At 37.5% G+C, this 26,401-nt stretch overlaps 1 protein-coding gene across 1 annotated transcript in view; it reads left to right on the top strand.

Annotated features, from left to right (window-relative positions):
* Window positions 1–19,441, top strand: part of NTRK3 (neurotrophic receptor tyrosine kinase 3) — a 453,081-nt gene extending 433,640 nt beyond the window's left edge. Inside the window, exons 16-17 of the mRNA XM_051981065.1 lie at window positions 14,431–14,589; window positions 17,868–19,441. Of these exons, the coding sequence (XP_051837025.1) occupies window positions 14,431–14,589; window positions 17,868–18,053 (345 nt within the window). The 3' untranslated portion in view covers window positions 18,054–19,441. The remainder of the gene's footprint in view (window positions 1–14,430; window positions 14,590–17,867) is intronic.
* Window positions 19,442–26,401: the final 6,960 nt, after the last annotated feature.

Raw genomic sequence — 26,401 nt, 5'->3', positions numbered from 1 at the left:
GTCTCTTGAAGAACGTTGCTGATTATGAAATTGAATTAACTTTCTTGTTCAGACCCCACCCAAGTAGACTAGCCATTGTGTTCTGCTCAGGCTTGGGTGGGGCATACATTCTTTCAATAGTCTGAGTGATCTGGGTATAGAGATGTCTTTCTCTCCTAGGGTGACATGATGTCACTCTCAATCTCTTAGTGAACATCTACTCTTTGAAAAGTATATAAACTATGAGCCCACCATCATGATTGCTTTTGGTCTAAGAGAGCTGGCCAAATGACCATTCTTATTAGTAGCACTTTGGCCTCATTAGTAAAATTATTAAATTACTCAGAAACTATGCTTCTTAAATCTTTCTAATCATTACACTTTTAAACCACGTCTTTGTAAACAGTACTTGGCACAAACTAGGAGCTTAGTAAACATGTTTTGAATAATTATAGTAGGACTATCTTATAGAAAATAGATAAGAGTTCACATATTTATAGTTAACCACCTGCTAGTAATCTAAAAAATCAACTAGCTTTGAATTTTGTTTTTCTTTTCCTTTTCATAAACTGTGCTATTCATATATCCCACATCTGCTATGGGAGGACTTCTTAATCTGCAATCTATATACTACTGAGTTCATGGACAAATTTCAGGTCTATGAACTTGGATGGGAAAAACAAAGCTACAACTTTCTTTTCTGTTAACCTCTTTTTCCTTCAATTATGACTATAGATAATCATTTTTTTCTGAAATAGCTTCACCAGATTGTTAAAGAGATCAACAACACAAAACTAGTGAACAATCCCTGAGTTAGTGTTTGACATCATAGCTCCCAAAATACTATTGTAACTGAATTAGAGGTCATTAAGATCCAGTTTGATAAACTTTTAGCTATATAAGGTATTCCTTTAGAAATCCATTCTCCTCATATCCCCATGGCTCAAGAGTCACTCATTTATTCTTAATTTAATTAACAAATTAATGCTGGGAACCATAACTGGATAGTCTTCCTTCCTTGTTTTTATTCTCCAGTATTGTCCTCTTTCTCTCAATACATGTTTAATAAATGCTTAATACATAATTAATAACAGCTCCTTTTGGTAACTTTCTCTTTATCAATCTCTGTCTTCTTTTTTACACTTCCTTCTCCTCTCTCTTTCTCTGTCTCTTTTTCTGTCTCTCTCTCTATTTCTCTCTTACACACACACACACACACACACACACACACACACCCTCACATTGCTTCATTCTTTGTGCTCCCCATCACAAACACCTAGGATCAAAGCCTCCTATCAATCATCATTTTCAATAACTGTTAAGGATGGGGAGAAGAACAGGAGTTGAGGGAAGGATTAGCAACTTTGAAAAGCTGTGTGCCTCATTCTGATTCACAGCCTTAGTTTATCTAATAGCTAGTAAATAAAAGAGTCAAGATTTGGACTTGGGCCCTCTGATTCTAAATGCCATGCTTATTTCATTGGCTTGTCTCTGCGCTATTATCCATGATGTGCTCTCCAATCTTGTTTGCCTCTTACCAATTTGGGGCCCAGAGGCTACAGATATTGATGAGAAGATTTCCACTGTGTTGTTTGCCAATATAATTTAAAATATGCAAAATGTCCCATGTCCCCCTTTTTGCTTTCCCAAGTTACCTCTGGCATTTTTAGTTGGCAGCTAATAAAACAAAAGAGGGACTCTCTGGCTGATCCTTCTCTCCAGCTAGAATGATTAATTTGTAGTCATTTGGAAGTAACAGATTTTACCTCTAGCTACGGCCAGCCCTACCTGGCTAGTCTGTTATAGCCTTGTGCCCTTTGGTATGAACAGGTAATTGGCAGTTTGCTAATGGTTCATTAGGAAGACTGTCACTTTGAGAAAGGGACAAAAGGAGGGAAGCAAAGGGAGGCATATGGGTGGTTTGCTTATCATAGATTCATAAGATAGAAAAAGATTTGCTTCTAAGATTCTCTATTTTAAAGATATATAGGGAGTAATAGTTGGAATTCTTTTGTTCCTTTTAAAGTTAACCTCTACTCCTCTCCCCACATGCTTAAAAAATGAATATATATATATATACACACATACATATATACCCAAATCATATAGCTTCACCAGATTGTTAAAGAAATCAGCAAAACAAAAATGGTGAAGAACCCCTGAGTTAATGTTTGACATGATATCTCCCAAATTGTCACACACACACACACACACACACACACAGAGTCCAGAATGCACTCTGTTTATTGTCAGGGAATCTGGGTTTGAATCCCAACTTGCTACTTATTTCTGTGACCTTAGACAAGCCATTCAGATTGTCTGGATCATGGTTTAGTTAGTTGCAAAATGAGAGGGTTGGGCTAAATCCTTTTGTGTGATGGACCTCTTTGGTAGTTTTTTGAAACCTATAAATCCCTTCTCAGGATAATTTTAGATGTATAAAATAAAATGCATGCGATTAAAATGAAAATATAATTATCATTTTTAAAAAATTCACAAATCCTTTGCTAGATCAGTAGTTCTTAATCTTTTTGTATCATGGAATATTTGCCATTTTTATGAAGTTTATGGATCTCTTCTCAGTATGTTTTTAAGTGCATAAAATACATAGGATCAAAAAAGAAACCAATTATACTGTTATACTTATTTGTATACATACAAATTTGTATACACAAATAAGTATAACAGTATAATTGGTTTCTTTTTTGTATGTATATATACATACATATTTTTAAAAACCACAAATTTTAAAACTCCAGGTTGAGTAATGCTAGACTACATTATCTCCAATACTTCTATTTCTGAGGCTACTAACTATAGATTTAGTACTGCAGTCAAGACACTGGAGTCATTTCTGCAACAATATGATCATATCTTATTTTTCTCAGAGCTCATGGATGACTATTCACCAATCTAAATCTGTATGTTCTAGTTGAGAGAAATTAAAGAAACTGTAGATTATCTTTTCCTCTAATTTTGGGCTGAAGATGGTGGTAATGGGGTGATAAAAGGGGGAAGAAATCTATGGGGTGGGTGGTGGGATGAGCTAAGCTAGAGCTAATCTTTTCACCCAGTAAGTAGCCTTTTCAGTGAGCTACTTGCTTTTTTTTTAATTTTTATTTAATAATTACTTTATATTGACACTCGTTTCTGTTCCGATTTTTTTTCCCTCCCTCCCTCCACCCCCTCCCCTAGATGGCAAGCAGTCCTTGCTTTTCAATGAGACCTTGGGCTACAGTTAAGAGGCCTGAACTTAGTTTTGATTTAGGGTTTTAGCTTTTATAGGATTCAGAACTAGAAAAATACTTCATCTGGTCTAGAGATTCTTAACACACACCCATGTAAATATATGCATGTATATATATGCACACAGTCATACACATATATACACACACTAACAACTGTATTTAATAACAATTAGTTTTCCTTTGTAATCATATTATCTAATGCATTTAAAAACATTACTTCAAGCAGATGTCCATAGGCTTCACCAGACTGCCAAGGGGGTCCATAATATAAAAAAAAGATTAAGACCCCCTGCATTATTGAATATAACCCTCAGTTTTACAGAAGGGAAAACTGATTCATGGAAGGAAGGGTTAAGTGACTTGCCAAGATTCCTGTCGCTGGTGCCAAAATTCAAACCTAGATCTCTTTAATCAAAGTTCAAGGCTATTTCTGCTACATTACTATAATTCTGCATGTTTTACATTATATTGGTAAACATCTTAGATTACAGTCCACATGTAGCTTCCCTTCTTCGATGTGTTCTGCCCAGCAAAAGAGCATTCTAGAAAATGTGTAGAAAAAGCACTCACTGAATTTGGAATCAGAGAACCTGGGTTTGAACATTCTGCCATTATATCAGCTTCTAGCTTAGTCTTCTTGTTGGCTGTCTCTATTGGATCCAGACTTCATTTTCAGAGATCCCAAATCACTTATGAACAAAGATTGTGGGACCCATTTATATCACACTGGGAGTTTCTGTCACCCTGGAGACATTGAAAAGGGAATGTGGGGAAACTGCAGCTGACAAAGCGTATTTTCAAACAGTTTGGAAGCAGCCCTTATTATGACAGGTGTCAAACCTGTGCAGTAATCACTGTCACTCCAGGGAAATAATAATAATACTTTATACTTATAATGGCACTTTTGATCTTCTAGATAATTTACAAACATTACTGAATTAGGCGCTACCATCTCCTCCTCATTCCAAACTCTACCCTCACCCTCATCCTAACTAGTCAGTTGGGTGAGGATTAGGAATGCTACTACTAACTACTTCCAAGCAGGGCCCAACTCTGACTCCCAAAATGGAGATGAAAAAATTATATTTTAAGTACCTACTGTGTACAGAGGATCACGGTAGACATTAAAGGGGTATAAAATATATATATATATATATATAATCTGTTGGAGATGGAAATAAGACTCAGATAATTTTATCAATAGAACTTGTTAACCTGTATTTTCCTTGGACAAGAAATGATTTAGCCTCTGTAAATCTCAGGTCCCTCATCTATGAAATGAGGGAGATTTGATTAGATGGCCTGAGAAGGCCTTTCCACTCTAGATCTATGACCCTTTGAGTCTATAATATACAAGTATTAGAATAAAAAGAGACCTTAGAATCCATCTAATCCAACTTATTTCCTAAACCAGGAATCTAGTCTATAAAATCTATGTAATGAAAAGAACTTTCACCAAAACAAAGGGTCTGAGCTTGAAGTTCAGCTCTTTTACCATCTCTGTGACCTGGGAACTACATCTTTTTGATTTCTAACTCTTCTTATTTTTCAAATGGGGAAAAGCAAAAATCCTTCCCCAAACCTCAGTCTTTGGACTATGACTTTCACAAAAGTATTCATTCAGCTTCTATTTTGATTGGTTCTTGCTTTTTTATAGTTTTTTTAATAGTCAAAGGATGCCATTTTTTGGAGAATTCTATTTGTTAGGGTGCTTTCTTCCCTGTATAGTCTATATAATGGGATCCTTATCTGAACTGCTAGTTTGGGTACCAAGGAGTAGAGGTAAGTCTTGCTATCCCTCAGAATTCTAGAGTTATACCTTTGAGGGGCAGTAGGATTATTTCTAATAACATTATTTGAAGCTCCCTGTCTGTGTCCTATTCATTTTTGATCTTCAAGTTAGAATTTGTATGTCCATTACATCATCAATAATTGCCAGTATCATTTAACTACTTCACATCAATTAACTTTTACAAATGGACATTTATAGAGAAGATATATTAGAAATAGAATTACAAACCATTCTCCCAAACTGGGACATACTCTTCCCTATCTCACTTCAATCCTGGAAAGAGTGGACTCAACCTTAAAATCAGTTGCTACAAGGCATTTGTTCCGCAAAACTCACTGAACTCAGTATAGCAGATGGATAGTCACTAATCTTACTTGTGGGACCTGCCATCTTGGGTTTGGGGGTTAATCCACTGTTGGGCTAAATTCTGGCAGCTCCTTGGGATGTACTGGTAGGTTGTAAAATGTAGAATGGACTCTAGCTCCAAGTCCTCTGTCAGATTATTCTCCTGATTCTGTGACTCTCAAAAAGTCATAGCCTAGTCTAATCCATCTCTAATACTCCATAACTAATCCAAGAAACAATAAATAAATCACAGAGAGAAGGAACAATAGTGTCGTTTTGTTCTATAGCTTTAAGCGAACCCGGGAGAGAATGTAGCTGGAGACCTTTGTCACCACTGGTCCCTGGCTTCATGGCAATGAACCTCCTCCCCAATCAACAGCAACTCCTTCTTGCTTACTACAGAGATGGAGCCTTCCTCTAAAGGAATGTTTTGTGTATATTCCTTTTGATGTTCAGCATCTAGTTAAAAAAAGCATGAGGTAAGTAGACTAGAAAGCTGTTACAGAAAGACTCCCTGGAATGTATTGCACAATCTTTCCAAATCACTGTCATTCCAGAAGTTGACTCACCAAACATGCACCAGCCCCTAGGACTGAGTCCCTAGTGACCACTCCTCTCCCTTGCATTTGCACCACTCAACATTTTCACCCTTCTGCTGTTTTTACCATTGTATATTCGAATTTGTCAAAATCACGACAATAATTTATAAGGGAAATATTAAGGAGGAGAGGACATTGCCTGAGTAAAAATAGATGTTTAAGGTCATCTTTTAAGGATTAATTTTTAGTGTCCTGGTCTGCCTTCCCAGACCCCAATTCCCTTGTGCTACCTTGACCTTCCTATGACATTGAACATCTAGACATTCTGCCTTTTTTTTTCCTTGCAAAGAAAAATATCAAAAAACTCATTCTGTGCTGATGCTTTATTTGATTTTATTTTGCTTCGCCAGCTGATAACTCTCCTTAGTCCCCTATTAAAAACAAAACATGTTCTGCTTTTAGAAGGTTCTTTAAATCATTCCTATTCTACTGAAGCTAAATAACCATGAAGGGGATTGGGGACAAGGAGCCTGCATTTATTAATCATCTCCTGTGTCAGTTAAATAATAATGATGGTGAGGATGAGGTGATGATGATAGCTAACATGTGTATAATGCCTACTATGTGCTAAGCACTATGCAAAGCACTTTACAAATATTATCTTATTTGATCCTCAAAACAACTTTATGAAGTAGGTGAGAAACTGAGGCAGAAAGGGTCTAAGGTCATATTTCAACTCAGATCTTCCTGACTCCAGCTCCAGTGCTCTAGCTACTTTGGTCTCAGCTGCTATGAATCAGGGTGTTCTTTCTGCCTTTACTTTGCTGTGGCAAATCATGTTATTTCCCTGGGCCTCAGTTTCTCTAACTACAAATTGGGAAGGAGAATATCTATGATATTTGCCTCTTAAAGTTTAGGAGAAAATATAATATAAACCTTAAAATGCAATATAAATCTGAGATTATTGTTTTAATGCTGTGAATTATTCTTAGAGAAGAAAATATATTTTCTCTCCCTATTTTTCCTATACTCTATCATGACTCTTCATATTTTTAGATAGGGATAGAGATTGGATCCATGTTTTCATTATTATAGTGAAGAAATTCTAACAATACAGGTCAGCCACTCTTCTCTAATTTATAATTTTAGTTGGCTATAGCAGACTGAGTAGTTAAATAATATTTACCCAGGACCCCATAGCCAAAATGTATCAGAAACAGTATTTAAAGTCAGTTATCACTTGAGGACAACAACTCCTATGAAAAATGATCTAGCATCCTATCAATTGTTAACTAATTTCTAGATACAAGACAGTCTGACCAGAGCATCAAGATGCTCCAAGGGAGTGAAAGGAAAGAGTATATCCCAGGCAAGCCAAGTCACCATCACCACCACTTTGAACACTATGTCCCCTCAGATCCTAGAGACACACTTAGACTTTAAGCCTAAGAACGATGGAAATATCAGGGCACCCAATCTGCTAGACCTACTTCCAGCCCAGCCCTCACTGTCATTACTGAAAAGAGAAATCAGTGGGGAGGAGAGACTCACCTTTATCATTACCATAGCAATTAAAAAACCATTACCAACAGGCAAATAGTCATAGGAGTCCTGGAAGTGGCAACAACCTGCATTCCACCAAAACAAATTCCATAGGCACTCATGGCCCATTCTCCAAGGAAACAATTCTTGTGAAGAAGGGTCCAGTCATTCTCACCAATGGTGAGAATTTCTAGCTAAAATAGCATGTTATCCAGGGAGAGATGAGAGGCAATGCCACAAAAGTGAGATTACTACCACTTCTTACCCTCAGATCTTGATGGATATGACTCAGCACCCTGAACCTCAGAGCCAGAGTACTGGGAATAGCAGTATTTCTAGTCCAGTATACTCAAACATCATCCTGAAAAGCAATCTTTCAGAAGATGCAGTCCGACAACAGATTCTGAAGGTGGTATATCCATAGTTTCTAAAGACTCAGAAATAAAAGTTCTTGGCACCAAATTCCTTGGCAGTGCCAAATGGTTTAACCTTAGAAATTTACATTATTAGTGGAAATAATATTAAATGAGAAATATTAGTATCTGCTTTCTTACTGCACCATGGAACTCTTCCAATTGACTTAGAGGTAAAACCTTCCATATGTGCTATTTCCTTCATTAAAACATGAGATTCTTTAAAAGCAAGGACTGTCTTGCTTTTCCTTGAGTATCCCCTGAACTTTGCACGTATTAAATTCATCTACCCAGTTATTTAATGTCAATTCTCAAAAAAATCATAATATCTCACATGTACATCATATTAAGATTTGTAAAGCTCTTCACAAATGGCCATATTTGGTTCTCATTATAACCATAAGAAGTGGATGATATTAGTATGTCAGTTTTATAGATGAAGAAATAGAATGAGGAAGATGATGAAATAACTGGCTAGAGTCACAGAGCTAAGAAATTCATGAAATAGAATTTGAACCTTGGTCCTAGACCACTGCTTTAGGAAAGTTCTCCATGCTGCTTGTCTTTGGAAAGATGCTATTTTTAACTTCCTTTTTAACTTATTTTTAGGAAGTTCCACTGACAATTAATTATACCAGTTTCTGGTGTGCCTCTAGTTTTATCTTCAGTATGAGTTTTTTTCAGTTCTGTCACACACCTGCTTAGCAAAGTCTAGATGTTCAGTCAGTAGAATTCGATATGGATCATGAATCTGAGGTCATTTTAGAGCTGGATTTTCCAGTTCTGCCCCAGGAAGTGAACTCCTTTATTGTCATTCCCAAACTTTGCCATTTCTAATCACTCACACATTTTGCTGTAGGCTGAAGGCGAGAAATCCAGGTTTATCTGGCTCAGAAAATCAATACTGAGGGACAATTAGTTGGTGCAATGGATAGAGCACCAGTCCTGAAGTCAGGAGGACCTGAGTTCAAATCTGCTCAGACACTTAACCCTTTCTAGCTGTGTGACCCTGGGTAAGTCACTTAATCCCAATTGCCTCAGCAAAAAAAAAAAAAAAAAAAAAAAAATCAGCACAGAGTGGTTCTTTCACTGCTGCCTAGTTGGATAAGCAGATAGTTTTCTTTACAAAAACTATGCTTAAGGCAGTAAGGAATGCTGGGAAGCCTCAAAACTGAAATCTGGCAAAGAGAACTGGTGTTTAGGCAAGACTTGGAGAAAACAAAGAGAGAAATTGTAACTGTGGAGTGTGTTCCAGGAGCTTCAATCTGAGAACTCCTGCTCCAGGCATATCCCCTCTCTAGGTAAGAGTTGGGTAGAATTCTAATAGTCCTTTTATCCTTCAGTCTCACACTGCTAAGCCGCTCATCTCTTAGAAACAGTATTTTTTGAAGACTCCAAGGGGTTTTCCTAAACTTACGGCTAGAGTTCCTTTATTGTTCTATAAAAGTTCCATTAAATAAATGCCTTTTGCATAAGTCTTCCCACAAAGTCCCTTCTCAGGAAAGTAATACTATAATCATATCTTTGTGAGTTCAATACCTTTTTCTTAAAGAATTCAAAGTACTTTCCAAATAGGTATTACAAATCTTCTCATTGTTTCTCTAGCCAGGGAGTCACCTAGAAGCCATCTAGCTATTGGTATTCATGTAGAGAGGGAGTGGGAAAGGAAGAGGTATCTGCATCAGCAATAGTCTGAAGTTTGATTTCACAACAAGGAAACCTGTTTTCTTATATTGTGAGCATGCTAAAAATGTTTGTCTTAACAAAATACAGATGAAAAGCTATTAGAAGACTAGCAAAGACGGCTTGGTCTTTCTGTTTCTTAACAGTCATTGGCGTATGAAGATATAAAAGAAAGTAGCACCAGAATTGAGGATCCCTCAGAGGGCAATGGAGAGGATCATGTTAGATTTGGGCAAGCATTACAAAATGGAATGACTCAAGAAAAGGAGCGAAAAGAATGTCATCAGAAAAATATTTGGCCAGGAAAAAAAAGAAAAGAAAGGATGGGTAGATCACACACCAAAAATAAGGATCCCCACTGGATAACTTCTATTCTTTACTGATATCCAAGAAATCAAAGCAATGAGAGGAAGGTCTCTAGAGGGAGTTTTAAAGGAGAATGTGGCCAAAAGCTGTGTAGAATGTGTGAACAAGGATGAATTGTTATCCTTTTTCCTCTCTCTCTCTTTCTTTTTCTTTCTTTCTTTTTTAAAAGCATCCAAGTAGATTTTGAAGTGGTTTTCAAAGCTGCTTCAATGGTCCATTTGCATCTCTCTTCTCTTCTCTCTCTCTATCTCTCTCTCTCTCTCTCTCCCCCCCCTTCTCCTCCTCTTTCTCTCTCTCTCTTCCTTCCCTCCCTTCCTCTCTCTGTCTCTGTCTCTCTCTGTATGTGTATATATACATATATATATAATATTTATATTTATTTGATCATGGAATTAGGAAAGGGAGAGAGATTAGGTAGAAGCATATCAAAAGTATCTCAGCAAGGTATTTGTCAGACTGTCTTCTAATGTTCCCAGAGGAGATTCCAAAGCATCTATATAACTAAGATGAATCAATTAGTATGTAGTATATGTGGATATTTAACTATGCTCACACTCCAATAAGCTCATAACTCTGTATCTATGAACTATGTTCTATACATGTGGCATTTCAAAGCCCTCTATTGAACATGTGCTACCATCATTTTGTTATCTACAGCTGAAACTGTTGTGGCTGCTGTTGGTGTCTCTTTCAGTGTGAGCTACCCTTTTACTGCTAGGTCCCAGCTGGTAGTCCCATCTGATATCATAGAGTGCAATAGAGGAGGCAAATCTCATTGGGACAGATGGAAAATCAGGAGACTTTCCAAGAAATGAAGAAAGCTCATGCTAGCATTAAAAAGAAAAAAAAGAAAAAAGAAAAACTTGGAAAGCATTCAGTGTGCTTTGACATCCAACCAATAAACTTTGACATTGAATAAATTTTTAAAATGGTGCTATATAAAAATTTCCTATTATTATTATTATTTATTATTATTACTATCAGGTTAAAGTTTCTGTCTTTAGAATGAACAGCTTTTTATATCCAGATGAAATCTTTCCCAATGCTCAGTGACTGACCCACTTGTGCAAACTTAAATTAATACTCAGATTCTCTGGGACTCAATTTTTTTTCTGTACAATGACCATTGTGATAAATTTTAAGAAAATCATCTCTGTGAGGTCTTCTGAATCCTTAGAGAGAACTGGGGTTTTCCTTGTTTGGGGGCTGGAAGTTATAGCTCTCCCATTGTTTGTTCTCCTTTTGAATCCACTAGGCCCAATTTGTTTTAATGATTTCCTTTCCTATGTAATTGGATGCAATGATTAGACAACCCTCGGTAGCACAGTGGAGTTTCCCTTTAAACCAGGGCAATTGGCCCACTATGACACCAAGGAAAAGAATCAATCAGTTAAAACAAGTGAAAGGGAGATACAAGTCCTTGCCCCTGGCAGGATGGCAGTGGAAAGCAAAAGCAGGCCTGCTGAGGGGTTTTGAAAGCAGGTTCATCAGAGAAAGCAAGGGAAGATACTTAGATATAGGAATTTTGCTCTCTCTGAGAGAGTCACAGTGATTTAAACATCTACTATTTGGAATTAATTGGTGATTGGCTATTCCCCTGCAGCTGGTGTTCAAGCAGGGAAAGACAGGACACAGAGAGAGAGAGAACTGTTGTGCTCTGTTGGCAGATGACTATTTCTGGTTTGTCCGGTCCTTTGAGGTTAAAAGCTGCTTCTGGAAGATGTCTCCTTCCAGCTTATCTATCTTTCCTCTTGAGAGTGATAAAAATTTAGATTTTTAAAGGTCTTTATAAGGCCTTTTTTTTCCCTCACAGCAGCCCACCCATTATTTTCATTTTACAAATAAGGAAACTGAGGCAGCAAATGATTGTGTAGTTTTCCCAGCACTGCATGGTTAATGTGTCAGAGCAAAGATTAGAAGGCTAGGCTTTGGATTTCATGAGAGAACTAGAGATGCTGCTCAGCAGTAAGGCTTGACAGAAATAAAATGTAGTCACAGAAATTCACTTTACCCCAGATATGATTCAAGATTCTGAAACACTTACACTGGACAAGTTCGTTCTTGCCCTATAAGCACATGCAACTATCCTTTCTTCTATCTCTTTTAGAAATAAATCTGTTTTGTATTAAATTCCAGTAGAATATAAACTCTTAGAAGATATGAACTATTCTTTCTTTAGGTAGAGTGCCTAGCCCATAGCAAGCATTGAATGATAAAAGCTTGTTGAACTGGACACTGAGGTTGTAGGGAGATGAAGAAACTCTACTTACTATACTATGCCCCATCCAAACTAATTTCTTATAACCAAGATCTTTTTCTGCATAAATTTCTTATTCTTTCATCTCTAAGATTTCTTAGATTAGAATCTTAGGATTTTAAAATATGAAATGAATCTGAGAGGTCATCTAATCTTACACTATCATTTTACATTTGACAAAAATGAGTTTTCCAAGAAGAGAACAATTTGTCAAAAATCACACAGGTAGTTAGTGGCAGAGCTAGGACTTGTGGCCGGGTTTCCTGTCTTCTAAAGTAGCTAGGAAATATAGTGAATAAACCTCTAGGTCTAGAGTCAGAAATCCCAATGTTCAAAGCCAGCTTCAGACACTTGCTAGCTAACCTTTTTAGTTTACAGGCTAGTGTTTGTCAGCTCCTTATCAGAATCCTTAAGTTGGCTAGAATTTTTCATTTTTACGTTATGGTTGTTATAGTATAAATTGTTTTTCTAGTTCTTATGATTTCATTCTGCATCTGTTTATACAATGTATTTCTATGTGTTTTAGAAACCATCTTTTTTTCCCTTTGTTTCTTATAGCACATTAGTATACATTAAATTCCTTTTCTGTGATTGAATATACTGCAGTACATGTAACATAGGATTATTGATCTAGATCAATAATCCTGATATGGAATAGAAATCAATAGTCAACTAGTTCAAACGCCCTCATTTTATACATAAGGACGTTAAAGCCCCGAGAGATCTTGCCAAGGATGGTTCAGGTGATAAGAGGCAGAGTTAGGATTTAAGTTCAGCTTTTCTGATGCACAAACCAATTTTCTTTCCATGTTTATCAAAATATTGGCATGGTGGCCATTGGTAACAATGGATTTAATATCTGGGCCGATCTGTTCATAATTTTACCTATGAATTCCTTGTTAATTCTTAAGTAGAAGACCAAGGTCTTGGTAATTTATTTCTCTAAAATAATCAATTATGTCCATACAATCCAATGTGTTTATTGCTATTTGTTAGTTGAATGTGTCTAATTTAGGACTACCTCTATTGTTTTCTTTCAGTTAAATATATGCAAATAGCTCATTATATCTGTGCTCTATTCTGTTGATTTTTCTGAATATTCTCTCTCTCTCAATTTTCCAGATACCCACATCTAGAAACTTATAAATTTGGAACTCACTTCCAGAAACTTCTAGATAGATCCAGACACTCACTAATAGAAACTTTTATATCTAGGAACCAACTTCTAGAAAATTGTTGTTTTCACTTGGTGTTCATTTCCAAATATATTCCTCCCATTTCTCTACCCAGAGAACTATCTTTTATTACGAAGAATGAAGAGAAAGAAAAAAAAAGATCTTCAACAAAACCTACCAAAATTTCAGCTAGGTTTTGTAGAATATGCAGCTCCCCATCTGTCATCTTCCACCTCTGCAAATAAAGGGGTTGCATTTTCTCATTTCTTTTTTAGGGGCAAAGCTAGTCATTATAATGATTACACAGCTCAAAATGCCTCTTGTTACTGAATTCCACTGAAGGGGGTTGGTTCATTGACTATGATTTTCATGTATTTAAGAAACTATTTACTGATGCTTTTGTAGTCTTATAAATGTTTTCCTCTAATTATTATTTGGTCCACCATCATATTTGTGTCTTTTGTGCACTTTCTTGTTGTTTCTCATATCTGAGTCCATGGGTATCTAGTCAGAGATTCTGAATATGAGACAAAAATGCTTTTTTTTTGAAAATTGGATTCATATGAAATGGTGTTTAGATACAGAGCCAGTGAGTATCAGATGTCATATTGTATACCTGATAATATGCCAATTTCCTCTGTTTACAGACAGTGAGACTTCCTTGTTCCTTAGGCACATTCCAGTGCTTCCCCCAAAAAACGCATCTTTCATAAAAAAGGCATATCCTCCAAGCTATCTTCCTAAATCTCTTCATAGGCTCCATTACACAATTGATTCTTTATCTTCTACTCATTTTCTTAATTTGCAATCTGTCCACAGAGTCAGTTGATTGTTCTAAATGTTAGAGAGAACAGTATCCCCATGTCTCCATTGATTGTTACCCCTTGATGCTGTCAACATTTAGATTTTAGATAGCAATGCATCCATAAGCTTTATGTTGCATGTTTTAAGTTGCATAAAGCTATGACTTGCATGGAATCATGAGTGAGTTATATGATCTTGTGGGTGGGATATGTGTAGAAATAACAATTCAGAAAGGAATGTAGTTATTTAATCATCCAATATGAATTTCTTTCTTTGTTTCCTTATAGGTGGGAGGTCATACTATGCTACCAATTCGTTGGATGCCCCCAGAGAGCATCATGTACAGGAAATTTACTACAGAGAGTGATGTCTGGAGCTTTGGGGTGATCCTCTGGGAGATCTTCACTTATGGCAAACAGCCTTGGTTTCAACTCTCGAATACAGAGGTACTAATTTAGATTCATGTTTAGGGTTGGGGTAAGAAGGTAAGATAGAGTATGAGACAGAATTTGGGTATGAAGAACCAAGAGAAATTAGAAGGGTAAAGGGAGGCTCTGGATCTTGAGATAATGTCCATTGGGGAGTAGAAGTGAAGCAAAGCAAGGCCAAAATAAAACTAAAGAATGAATGTGAGGGGAGATACACCAAATATAGAATTACAGCTTTGTAAAATAGACCAATGATACATTGTTAAATAAATGGAGAAGATGCATGCAGATTCATCATCTGATTCTTTATCCCCCTTAAGTCATCTTTTAGTTTGTCCCGGAGAGCTTAGATATTTAATAAAATTTAGAAAGACCCAATGAATTCTAGCTTTCCATATCCAAAAAATCTACAGGAGGCTTGAAATCTTTTGTGAGCTGTTGTGAAGCCCAGTTAAGGATTCATTTGAACCTTAGGGCAGGGTTTCTTAACCAGGGATCCATGAACTTGCATTTATTTGTGAATATATTTTAATATAATTGATTTATTTTATAACCCTCTGTTTCATATATTTAAGAACATTATTTTGATAAGAATTTATAAGCCTCTTCAGGGACTATGACATACAAAAAAGGTTAAGAACTCCTACTCTAAAGTATGCTTAAAAAGCTAGTTGGAAACCATCCTAGACTTCCTCAGTTGTAGATCCAGTTCCATGGGGGTAATCCTAGAATCAGGATAGTCTGATAGGTCTTTCACATTGAAAACAGACCAGGTCCAGAGAAGACATTTAAGGGCAGCTACTAAATTGGATTCTTAAAATTGGATCCAGAGCTAATCCCTTTGACCAATTTAGAACTATACTGGCTTCCAGGACCATTGTACATATAGAGAATGACTTTTTATCTGCTTTTGTCTGTAGGATGTCCATAAGAAAGAAGGGTAAAAGTACATTTTTACTCAAATTCTTCTGAAATTTCAGAAGTATTATTCCTTTCTTTCTGAAAACTGTTTGTTTTCTGCCCTCTAAGTACCTTGACTGCTTAATTAAGTGAGTTTCAAAGAAGAAAACCAAGGTGTTTTTTAAATCTCTGATGCCTCACCATTCACAAGCTCAGTAGGGCTTTTCTTTGTTTCCCAAAATAGCACAAAACATTTTTAAAGCCTTTAAAAAAATGAAAAATTTGATGGCAGAAGCTATTTATTATGGTGGTTTTTTGAATTATTACTGTTTTCCTGGGAGAGAAAACACTCACATATACATACATACATTCATTTTCTCTCTTTCCCTTTCCTTCCCTCAACTCTTCCTTTTCCTTTTTTCTCTCTCCCTCTCTTTCCCTCCCTCTTTCTCTCCCTTTCCTCCCTTCTCTGTCTCTCTGTCTCTGTCTTTGGGCCTCTATCTGTCCATCTTTTTCTCTCTGTCTCTCTGTCTCTGTCTCTGTCTGTCTGTCTTTCTGACTCTCTCTTTCACTCAATTTTTTTTATGCTTTTGTGTGGAATATTTGGTGCCAAAGTCCCTGGCCCGTGGGTGTTAGATTTTTTTGGGGGGGCACAGAAGTCTTCCCTAATATCAAAAATGTTGACAGGAAAAAAGTTGGCTCATGAGAGCCCCAGGAGCCCGGGAACAATCAATCCCTAAGATGTAGGGAGTACTTGCTTTCCTTTCTCCTTTCCCAGCTTGAGGGCATGGACTAGGCCACTTTTTATCTCTAAGTCCCCACTGCCTGGCACAAACAAGTGCTTTTCAAACATGAGTTGTTGTGAAATGAAACGCTTGACAAAAGTTTGGCATTGAAACCAATGCCCTGTTCTTCATTCTCTCCCTCTCCCCCATATCTGGTTGAATGTCTGCTGGCTATCTGTACTTCCAGAATCTACAGAGAATGAATCAAATATACCCTGTAGTTAGTTCACCCTCATGGAATGACCAAATGGAATAGCCCCACACTGGAGGGGAAAACTCAATGTTTTTCTTGGCATTGGTGTCCTGAACTAGCTAAGGATGAAACCTCATGTTGGTATAGCTAGTTAGGGGGTCCAGTAGATATTATGGGACAGCTGGAAAAAGCACAGCTGTGGATCAAACAGGTTTGTCAAGTTATGAGCCAAGATGGATATCCTAGGCTAAAGGGTGAATAGAGGCATTGATATAGTTGAGATTCTCTGGATGGTTATGATTTCTTGAAACTTACACACATACAAGCTAGTGGCTGCATGTGTGTACAAATACACATTTAGAGGATGACTATATTAGGAAACATGAGGGAAATTTTTAAAAATGGGAGGCAGGACTTACATGAAAGATACAAGCTGTAAAAATGGAAAGAATAGAGATATGCAGCCAAATACCATCACAGAGATATGTTCATATGCAAGCTCTACATCTGCAGAGGAGGAAAAAGAATGACTTGGGTCTAGGGGTGGTTAACACAATAACTGGAGCTAAGTAAGCTACTCTAGATACGTTCATGGAGTAAAATGAGCCTTATGAAAGATACTGAAGAAGAGATATGGCTTTGTGTAAGTTCTTTAAAATATTGGCATGGCTTGAGGGTGAGTGCAAATTATATATTTATGGGTCTAAGCAAAAAATGTGCCTCAGTGGACCAGAATTAAGGTCAAATGGACCTTTAGTTGGAGGCAAGTGATTTTTAGAAGTTACTGTTGGCATATAAGAAGCTGAGTGACTTAGTTAACTGTTCCTAATTAAAAAGAGATTTTTACGAGTGCAAGGGATAATGTTGTAAAAAAAATTACCCTGGCATGGATTCTGTCAATATAAAGTAATTATTAAATAAAAATTTTTAAAAAGAGATTTTTAGCAAATGTAATTGGCATCCTTGAGGGCAAGAAAAGAGGAGAAAGAGCAAAAGAAGGATAAATAAGGTGGGGTTCAGAATGGAAGCTTAAATGTGCTGCAGGTCCAAGAAGAAATGAGAAAGTAGTATGTCAAAGTGATGTGAAAAATGGAAAACTAAGAAAACTGGTTGGAGAAGTAGAAGGTATGGTTTGTCATAAGGAAACACTGGAGAAAAGCTTCATGAAGATAAACATGGTACTTATTTCATCTCATTCTTGATATATGCCATGAAATAAAATTGCAGCATATTCTCAAACTCAAATTAGAAACAAAATGGAACCTCTAACCATAATGACTTTTTTTGGTTGTTGGAGTTTTCCATTTAAACATTTTCTTTTTAAGGTCATAGGTATGGAAGAAAGGTGCAAGGCTTTGAAATCTGGAATCTCTAAAGAATTTTCTTCTTCCTTTATTTTATTTGTTTTTCTCTTTTAGGTCATTGAATGCATTACCCAAGGTCGTGTCTTGGAGAGGCCCCGGGTTTGCCCCAAGGAGGTCTATGACATCATGTTGGGATGTTGGCAGAGGGAACCCCAACAGAGGCTCAATATCAAGGAAATCTACAAAATTCTTCATGCTCTGGGGAAGGCCACCCCAATTTACCTGGACATCCTTGGCTAGTGGTCAAAAATTCCTTCTTTGTCCCTGCCCTACTTCTTTCCTACCTGCCCTGTTCCCCATTTCTTTCCTCCCTGACTGAAGCAAACATCTTCATATAAACTCAAGTGCCTGCTACACATACAACACTGAAAAAAAATCCGATAACCTGTAAGGCAGTTTGGTGCATATATATGTACATGTATATGTATGTGTGTATATATACACATACATATATAATATCTGCAGAGATACCTTCCACACCAATACAGAGAGAAGCTGCTGTTACAGAAAGTTATAACTTAAATAACAACAACAAAAACATAGAAAACCTTAAAAGTATTAAAAAGAATGAAAAATCCTTTAAAGCTGTGGCCCCAGCAACTGGCCCCTGCTGTGTGTGCTTCTTCTGTTCTAGATATTCAGAGTTGAAGACCTTTGACAATGCAGAGAGACAATCTTCTTGTTGGGATGGGAAGAGTTGAATTGGGGTGAGAGTCCTGCTGCTCATGTATGATATGCACTGAAGGTCTGAATAGGATCCTGGGGTAGATGGCTCCTCCCAGGCAAGAAAATCACACCAGAGCAGTGTTCTCTGGGAATTCATCCTGTTTCTACCCTAATTCCCTACTCTAAACTCTATTTCCACCCCAGTTTTACCACATCCTCTTCTCTTTTCCCCATTCAGGACAATTTTCTAATTTACTGATTCTTAAATATAGACTTAATGTTTTGGGGGACTTACTATCATGATCCCTACAGGTAAACAAACAAAAAACCAACAGCAGAACACAAAAGCATGGCAGCGGCAAGAGGAGACTTTGGTGCTGGCTGGGCTCAAGTTTTTTGTTGGACTTGGAAGGGGGTTTGTCATCTATCCTCTTAAGGATTCCTCGCCTTAAAGAACCATGGGAAAAGACCTGTCTGTCCCCGTTCCTATCCCCAAAACAAAAACAAAAACCTGGAAATGCCATTATCGACCATCTCTTATAACGGCTTTCACTTTGCTGTCCTTCGCATTTAGGTCACTGGAGAGTTGTTGCAGGGAAGACAGCCTCCTTTGTTTTGTCCCATTTATGTGGGTCTAACAAACTGCAGTTTTTAATCAGAACAAGTCTTAGTTCCATGTAGGTTATATCCAGGTATGTCACTTTAGGATATTCTCTTTACTGGGTCTCTTCTCCTTTCATTCTATTCCCCCCTTCCCACTCTTTCTTTCTCCTCCTATCATTCAGATACATGCTAAATGTCAAAATAAGGAAAGGGAGATAGGTCACGACAAAGATGTGGCATTTGTAGCAGAGAACAGGGTGAAAAAGAATCCATGGGGAAAAAACCTATTGGGCACCTGCACCCAATCACTTTGCCATTCTCTTCACGTTTCCAAGCCCCTGAAAGGATTGATGCATCTGCCTTTGAGCTGTTGTGAAAATGCACCGGGTGAGGAATAGCTTTTGTGGGTAGGGAGGGGGAGGGAAAGAGCTTTTTCTAGGAGATATTCAATGAGTGGCCACTGCAGCAGCCTTGGCATCTTAATGAGGACAGAGCCCTGACCAGTGAGAGGGAATGAGTGGAGCCTGGGCAAAGGGAGCAGCTCCTCCTACCTCATTGCCGGTGGAATCATTGCCTTCCTGGCTACTATTGTGGGATTGACAACAGTCCAGAAGAGAGAGAAGAGTGCTTGTCTTGATAGAAGGGAATAGTGATACTGTTCCCCTATTCTTTCTAAATCTCAAATCAATTACTAGCCCAGTACTCTCTAGGAGACTGGTGAAAATCTTAACTGGAGCCTCAGCCTAAAAGCTGGGGAAACTTTTCCTTCCCTGCTCTTCTAAGAACACATCTGCAGCCCATGGCATCCTGTCAGCTGATGGCAATTGCTTCTAATCTGGAATATAAGAACCCCCTGTGTAGGAATCAGGGCAAATGATTTTATTCAAATAGAAAACTGCTGTACTGAGATGGTGGAGAGTGAAACTGGGGCTGCTCAGCTGGACTTGAAAGCAGAAGAGACCAGCCCAGAGTTTAATCTGGTTTCTGCTTATTGTGATGTGACCAGAAAGCTCCTGAAGATGGTTGGAGAGTTTCCATAGATTAGTGGGGGCAAAATCCCACCTTGTAAAAAGAATACTTTGTTGTTCTATCCTATTTATCTATCTGTTCTTCTCTGCCTTTAGAAGCCTTGTTAAACTCTGGGCTCTCTAACTGCCCAAAAGAAAAGTGCAATGTTGCTTTTGTTTGTTTTTTGGTAAATAAGGAAAGTATTTATGGAAAGGGATAAAGGGGGTGTGTGAAGAGGGAAGAATCAAAAGAGGTGAAGGAAAGCTCTTCATTCCAGGAAAGCCACTAATGATTTCAGGTAAAAATAGTATATATGCTTCTCTTGCTGCCCACCTCCCAACAGATATCTTGGCCTCTTTTTTTTATTGATGTTATTCATGAGACCTCATGTTGATCAATGAATGAGCAGGGAGAACAAGACTCAGAGTCTTTGTGGTTGGATCCTGCAAGTAAGAAGAAGAGGTTTTAAGTTGATGCTGTGTTGATACTGTGAGTAATCCCTAGTCTAATGAAAGAATTATATTCCTTTAGGCTTGTAGAGCCCTAAGAATGAGATTAAAGTGATCAGCTGACCCTATCCTTCCATTGCAGTCGAAGGATGGCAATGGAAATGGATGAGGGTGGGAAAATGCAAGAAGCTGCTTTCCTCCTGTCCTTTGACTTTGCCACCTACTGCTAGTTCTGAGTGGGGACCAAATGAATTGTCCATTTTGATGATTGAGATGTTCTTGGGAGCAACTGATAAATGTCCATATGTTAGGAGTGAAGAGAAGGAAAGAGGCAAGAAGAGGAAATGAGTAAGGCTATGTAAGATGACTGGGAATTGTTTTGGTGTTACACAGGGAAAACTTTCCAATCATCAGATAAAATAAATTATTGAATCTTCAGGCTTTGGTCCCATAGTTATAAAATGAAGACATTGGACTTTTTGATTTCTAAGAACTCCTCCATATCAAAGATTCCATGCTAGATCATACAAACTACTGTTTAGTCTCCTGTTCAATGTGCTGCTTCTTTCCTTGACTTCCCCTGCCTTGGTCAAATTTTATTATCCCTCTCCCCCCCCCCCCCCGCCGGTAACTGTACATTGAGATTGAACATGTTATTAAAAAAGATTTCTTCTACCCAATCCCAACTTCCTTGCTGCTTCTAAAAAGACCCCTTTCCCCCATTTTTTAAGAACTTAATTCGGTTTTGTGAGAGTGTTCCTGATTGAACTTTCTGAAATTCTCAAAACACAGGAGCTAAATTCTGCTTTTCATCGGCATCACTATCCCTCTTTAATAACTGAAAAATGGCATCCCTGAAACTATTTCTTACTGGAGATAGCTTCTGTGACTTTATAAGTCTTCTTTATTTGAGCTGTGCCCTGAGCCCCACCCTGTAATTACATGCTTTGACCTCTGAGTGGAGCTTAAAGGTAAACCCTAATACAACTTAGGGCCAATCGAATAAAGCTCTTTGAGCTTCTTTCATCCTGCCTGCCATGTACAAGTTGTTTTTTGTGACAGGCTTGACACAAGAAAGGACGAAGTTCTCTGTAGTCCCCTCCCTGCTCCCAACCCCAGTGCCCAGGCGAGCTGTCACTTAATTTCCATGGTGGCAAAGGAATTAGCCTCTAGAGCAAAAATGAGTCAATTTAGAAAACAAGGGAGACACACTAGCAGAATATAAGGTTCAGAAATAAGACAGTGGGGTTTAATGCAAAAAGCATAGGTATGGAAGTCAAGAGATCTGATAGTAACTAATTGTGGCTCCCCCCCTCCCCCCGCCCAGTTTGGGTAAGTCACATCTCTTCCTGTGCCCTCAGTTTCCTTTTCAATAAAATGAAACAAATTGCACTAGAGAAGTTCTAAAGTCCTCAGCTCTGAGAATTCATGAGTCAAAAAAACAAGTAATATTCTTGGCAGAGGCAGGTAATACCATATCATATTGGTTTTTTGTTTTTGTTTTTGTTTTCCCTGATGGAAAAGGAAAAAAAATAGCTGGAATTTGATGCTTTTCTCTGCTTTTTCTTATGGGTGAGGAAAACATGGGGTAAGGCAGTTGTGAAATAAGCATAATGGTTTCAAATTTTTGATAATACATAATAGTTGACCTTCATCCCAGAATTTTAAGATGGCTCTTTCCTTACAAAGACCCTGTGAGGTGGGTAGTGCAAACATTATTTTTCTCCCATTTTACAGATAAGGAAACTGATGTATAAAGAGGTTAAATCACTTGGCCAAGGTCCCCCATATAATAAGGGGCAGAGATGAGATTCAAATTCACAAATAGAGCCCTGCTCTCTTTCCTACTATACCCCATTGTCATGGACTCTAGAAAGCAGGTAAAGATAGGGCAGCTGCTGACATTATGATGTCATTGGTATTGTATTGGTAGAATGAATAGGGCAGTTGAGTTCTTTTGGCAACTTTTTTCTGTATTTAGCATTGATTCCCTCAATAGGCACATGACTACAGAGATTATAGAGTAAGTTCAGTTAATATGCAGTCTTTAGTTTCTGGACATAGCTATTTTGGTCCCCAAGGTCCTATTCTAAGGTTGAGTCTTTAAAAATAGCCAAGATGGGGCAGAATACAGGCATTTTGAGGGTGGCAAAAGGAGGCCCATATATGGCTATGATGTTCTTGGAAACTGTTTCCAGCTTAAGAATTCTTTCTCATTCATTCTTCTAAAGTAGAATAGCATCTGTTTTATCATTCCTCTTGCAATGCAACTTTTAAAGTAATGTATAGCTTTCTTGAACATTGAGTGTGGCAGTCCTGACACAATAGTTATCCTTAATTGTCTCTTAAGCTGATGGTGGTATCACCATTGTCAACTTTGTTTGGGTGCCAGTCTTTCAGCTAGCCGGTCTGGCTATATTGGCCATTCTTAAAATTCCTCTCTTCAACTTTCTCTGGCTCTGACTTTAATATGTAAAGAGTATCCTGTTGGCTTTGACCCTGTGAACCTTGTGGCTTGATTTCTTAAAGCTTCATTTCCATCTGCATTAAGTGAAGTGGTTCCTCCTTCATGAGTTTAAAGGGAAACTCCCTTTGTGGAATAGAAGATTTTCATACTTGTTCTGAGAAATGCTGAGACATTGGAATACATTTTAGGAAAGGCAAACTTTTAAATGTCTCCTGACAACAATTAGCTATCTAAAATATGTCATCTTGTAATAAGAGAAAGCTATTTTGTAACATGATTCAATGAAGACTTATCTGGAGGTTTAGCATAAGGGACTAGATAATTTCCTGGAGTCCCAAAGGATTCCAGCAGGTGAGGAAAGCAAAATTTAAAAAGGCCAGGAAGCCTAAACTAGGTACCAAATAGAAGTCTTATTATCTTACAATATGTAGCTGACTGTTCAGTGTACCTTGATCATTGAATAACAAACATTCTATAATCAACCTCAGAAAATATCCTCATCTGATTCTTCGTCCACTGCGTTGTCTCATTAGGCTATTTATCTGCCTCATCCTTCTCATTGTGAATATGACAGTGCCAGGTGTTATTCCAAGTAACTCCAAGGCTTTTGTCCACAAGAAGGATTGGAAGAGAGAGGGAAAAAATAATTATTCTTTCTGAAATCTACGGATTGAAATTCATTCTTAAAATGAAGGTGGAGGTAGCAAATATTGATACAACTGCTACAGAAGTTACAATTAATCATTGTAAAGTATTTTTGTTTTGTTTTTGACAATCTTTTCTTAGAGAATGTATTCTTGTTTCAGAAATATGTTCTTTATTTGTCTGCTGTGTGTTCATTCCTCTTGCTTGCTTAAAAAAATTTCTTTCCATCTGAGGAAGAAGTGTCTCTGTTCCAGTCCCTGTATTCCCCATTCCCATCCCATTCTTATATTGTGAGACAGATACTTTTCCTTCAGGAGTCCTCAGTGAAAGAGGAATGAATAACAACATCACTAAGAATGACAAAAACTTCCATAGGTTCACTTGAAAAATGGAAGTGGAGAACCAACAAAACATCTTTGCAATTGATTATAGCATTATCTAAGCCTCCTTTTCTTTCTTTCCTTCTCTGCCCTCCCTGATGTCTGATGTTTGGGGAAATCAGTTTCCTTTCTTCCAGTTTAAAATAAACAAAATATTGGCTTCCCTTTCCCCAAATGTCACGGGTAACACTAGTTTGGTTTTGATACTTAACGTGCGTGTGTGTGTGTGTGTGTGTGTGTGTGTGTGTGTGTGTGTGTGATGGGAACAGAGAAATATCTTAAATCAGTGAATTGTATCATTTCTTTAATCTAACAGAAACTAGGTCACTGGGGTCTTCTTTCTTCCTAAGTTATAAATTGTCTTTTCTTTAATTATATTGTCCCCACTTCCAGAATTTGGGGCAGCCAAGAGGAACAAAAAGTTTAAAATAGGTTGACACAAAGCTGTTTGGCATGGTGTAAGCCTGTATATAAATCCACTCCTACCTTTCTTTTATTGACAACTTGGGCATTTCTTCTAAGAAAACAAGCTCAGAAGAAAAAGCCAAGACACCTACCTTATTTCCCAAAATTCTTATGGGTCATAGATTACCAAAACTTAATCAGAAGGCAGGTGTACTTTAGAACTTTTTTAGTTCCATCTGAAATGGAACCCTTGGAAATGGTTCCTGCAATCAGTAAATAGAGCACAGAAATAGTAAAATTACTTATTCTTTAGAAGTTATCTTATAAAAAAAACTCTCAGGGGAATCAGTTTCTTGAGACAATCATGGCCATAGATGTCTGACTGGTCATTGTCCATTTTATGCTGTTCTCAAAGCAGAGAGTACACTATTGAGGTGATACCTGTAGAACATCAGAGGCCAAGTAAACAAAGAAATCTGACCTAGGTTATTTGATTTTTGTAGTCAACAGTAAAATAATTTTTTTTAACTCTTTTCCTCTTTGTTTCTACACTCTTGTCTTTGTCGGACTGACAAGAGGACGTCTTAAAATAAGTGTAAGTCTTAATGCGAGGTGAATCCCAGAACCACAAACAGTTTGGACTTCAAACAGTGAGAAAATTGGTGCTGAATGATTTGGCACACAAAGCAGAAAACTTTCATTTCCTTCAGGCAGGATGGAATTGACTGTTATATTAAGACTTCAGAAGGAGCACTGCCCTGGAGTAATTTCAGTGCTGTCAGACAATGTTGACATCTAGATTAACCTCTGTGCAGTGAATTTTACAGCAAAGCTCATTGAGATGTTTGGGCTATATCTCTTGTAAATCCCATCCAGAACTCATGGTGGTCCATCATGAAATCTTCCTTTTTTTACTTTCCCCACCTACTGATCTCCTTGTCATTATACTGTCAAAACTATTGGGGCTCTAGAATCAAGTTGGGGATCTGTCTCAGGAGCAGGAGCTTTCTCTGACCATTATGCTGGAACCTAGCTTTCTACTCAGTTAGAATGATGAGTCCAAGGAAGCACAAATTGGGGGATGAAAGTCACTCTGCTGATGACAGTTTGCATTGCATATCCAGATGCTTGAAAGAATCATGATTTCAAAAGAATAAGTTAGTTGTATGACACCGACTTCTTTCTACTCTAGAATTCAAAAAACTCCATCTTGGAGATCGATTTCTGAATGCAATACACTAGTTACTAAAACCAACATTTTGTGAACCAGCTTGTATATATATCTTTTGTCACAGATAGCTAATGCAGATGGACTTGAGTTATTAAGCAACCATTCTAAAGCTCTATCCTTCTCTTATGGCAGAAAGCAGCACCCAGATCTCTTCTTGGTTAAAGTGGATGTCTCAGCCATAGAGAGCTTATGAACTATAGTAAGACTTTTTTGAAAATAGTTGCTGATTGTTCATTGTCATCATCACTGCTGAATTCATGAAATTGCTGGATACTGTGAAAGAAATTGAACACAATGACTGATCTAAACTTAATGGATTGGACCAAAACTTTTGTGGACACTTGGAATAACCTTAAGGACTCCAGAAAGGGCTTGAATCTGGGCTTTTAATTATCCTTCAGGATGCAAGTATCTCCCCCCCAAAAAACATGCAAGTCTTTGGAAAATAACCTCAGTAACCTTAGACCATAATAATCATTTGTGGAATCCTAAAGAGCATTACTCCAAGATGTTTGCTGATTCGCCTTTAAAAAATTATCCTACTTTTCCTTTCTTTTAATGCATGGGAATTTCTACTGATATTTCTGTTAGGGAAAATATTAATATCTAACCATGCTTCCAAAGAATGGTATTTCATTTTTAGATGGAAAATAATGCAACATGTCCAACATCATACTTTATTTTAGACGCCTGGTCATTTTCTTTGCACATATGAATTCTTTTTCATTTTGCAT

This window comes from Antechinus flavipes, chromosome 2 (assembly GCF_016432865.1).
Source record: "Antechinus flavipes isolate AdamAnt ecotype Samford, QLD, Australia chromosome 2, AdamAnt_v2, whole genome shotgun sequence".
Taxonomy (NCBI): Eukaryota; Metazoa; Chordata; class Mammalia; order Dasyuromorphia; family Dasyuridae; genus Antechinus; species Antechinus flavipes.
The sequence above is the reverse complement of the archived record's forward strand: the minus strand, read 5'-3'. Positions and strand labels throughout refer to the sequence as shown.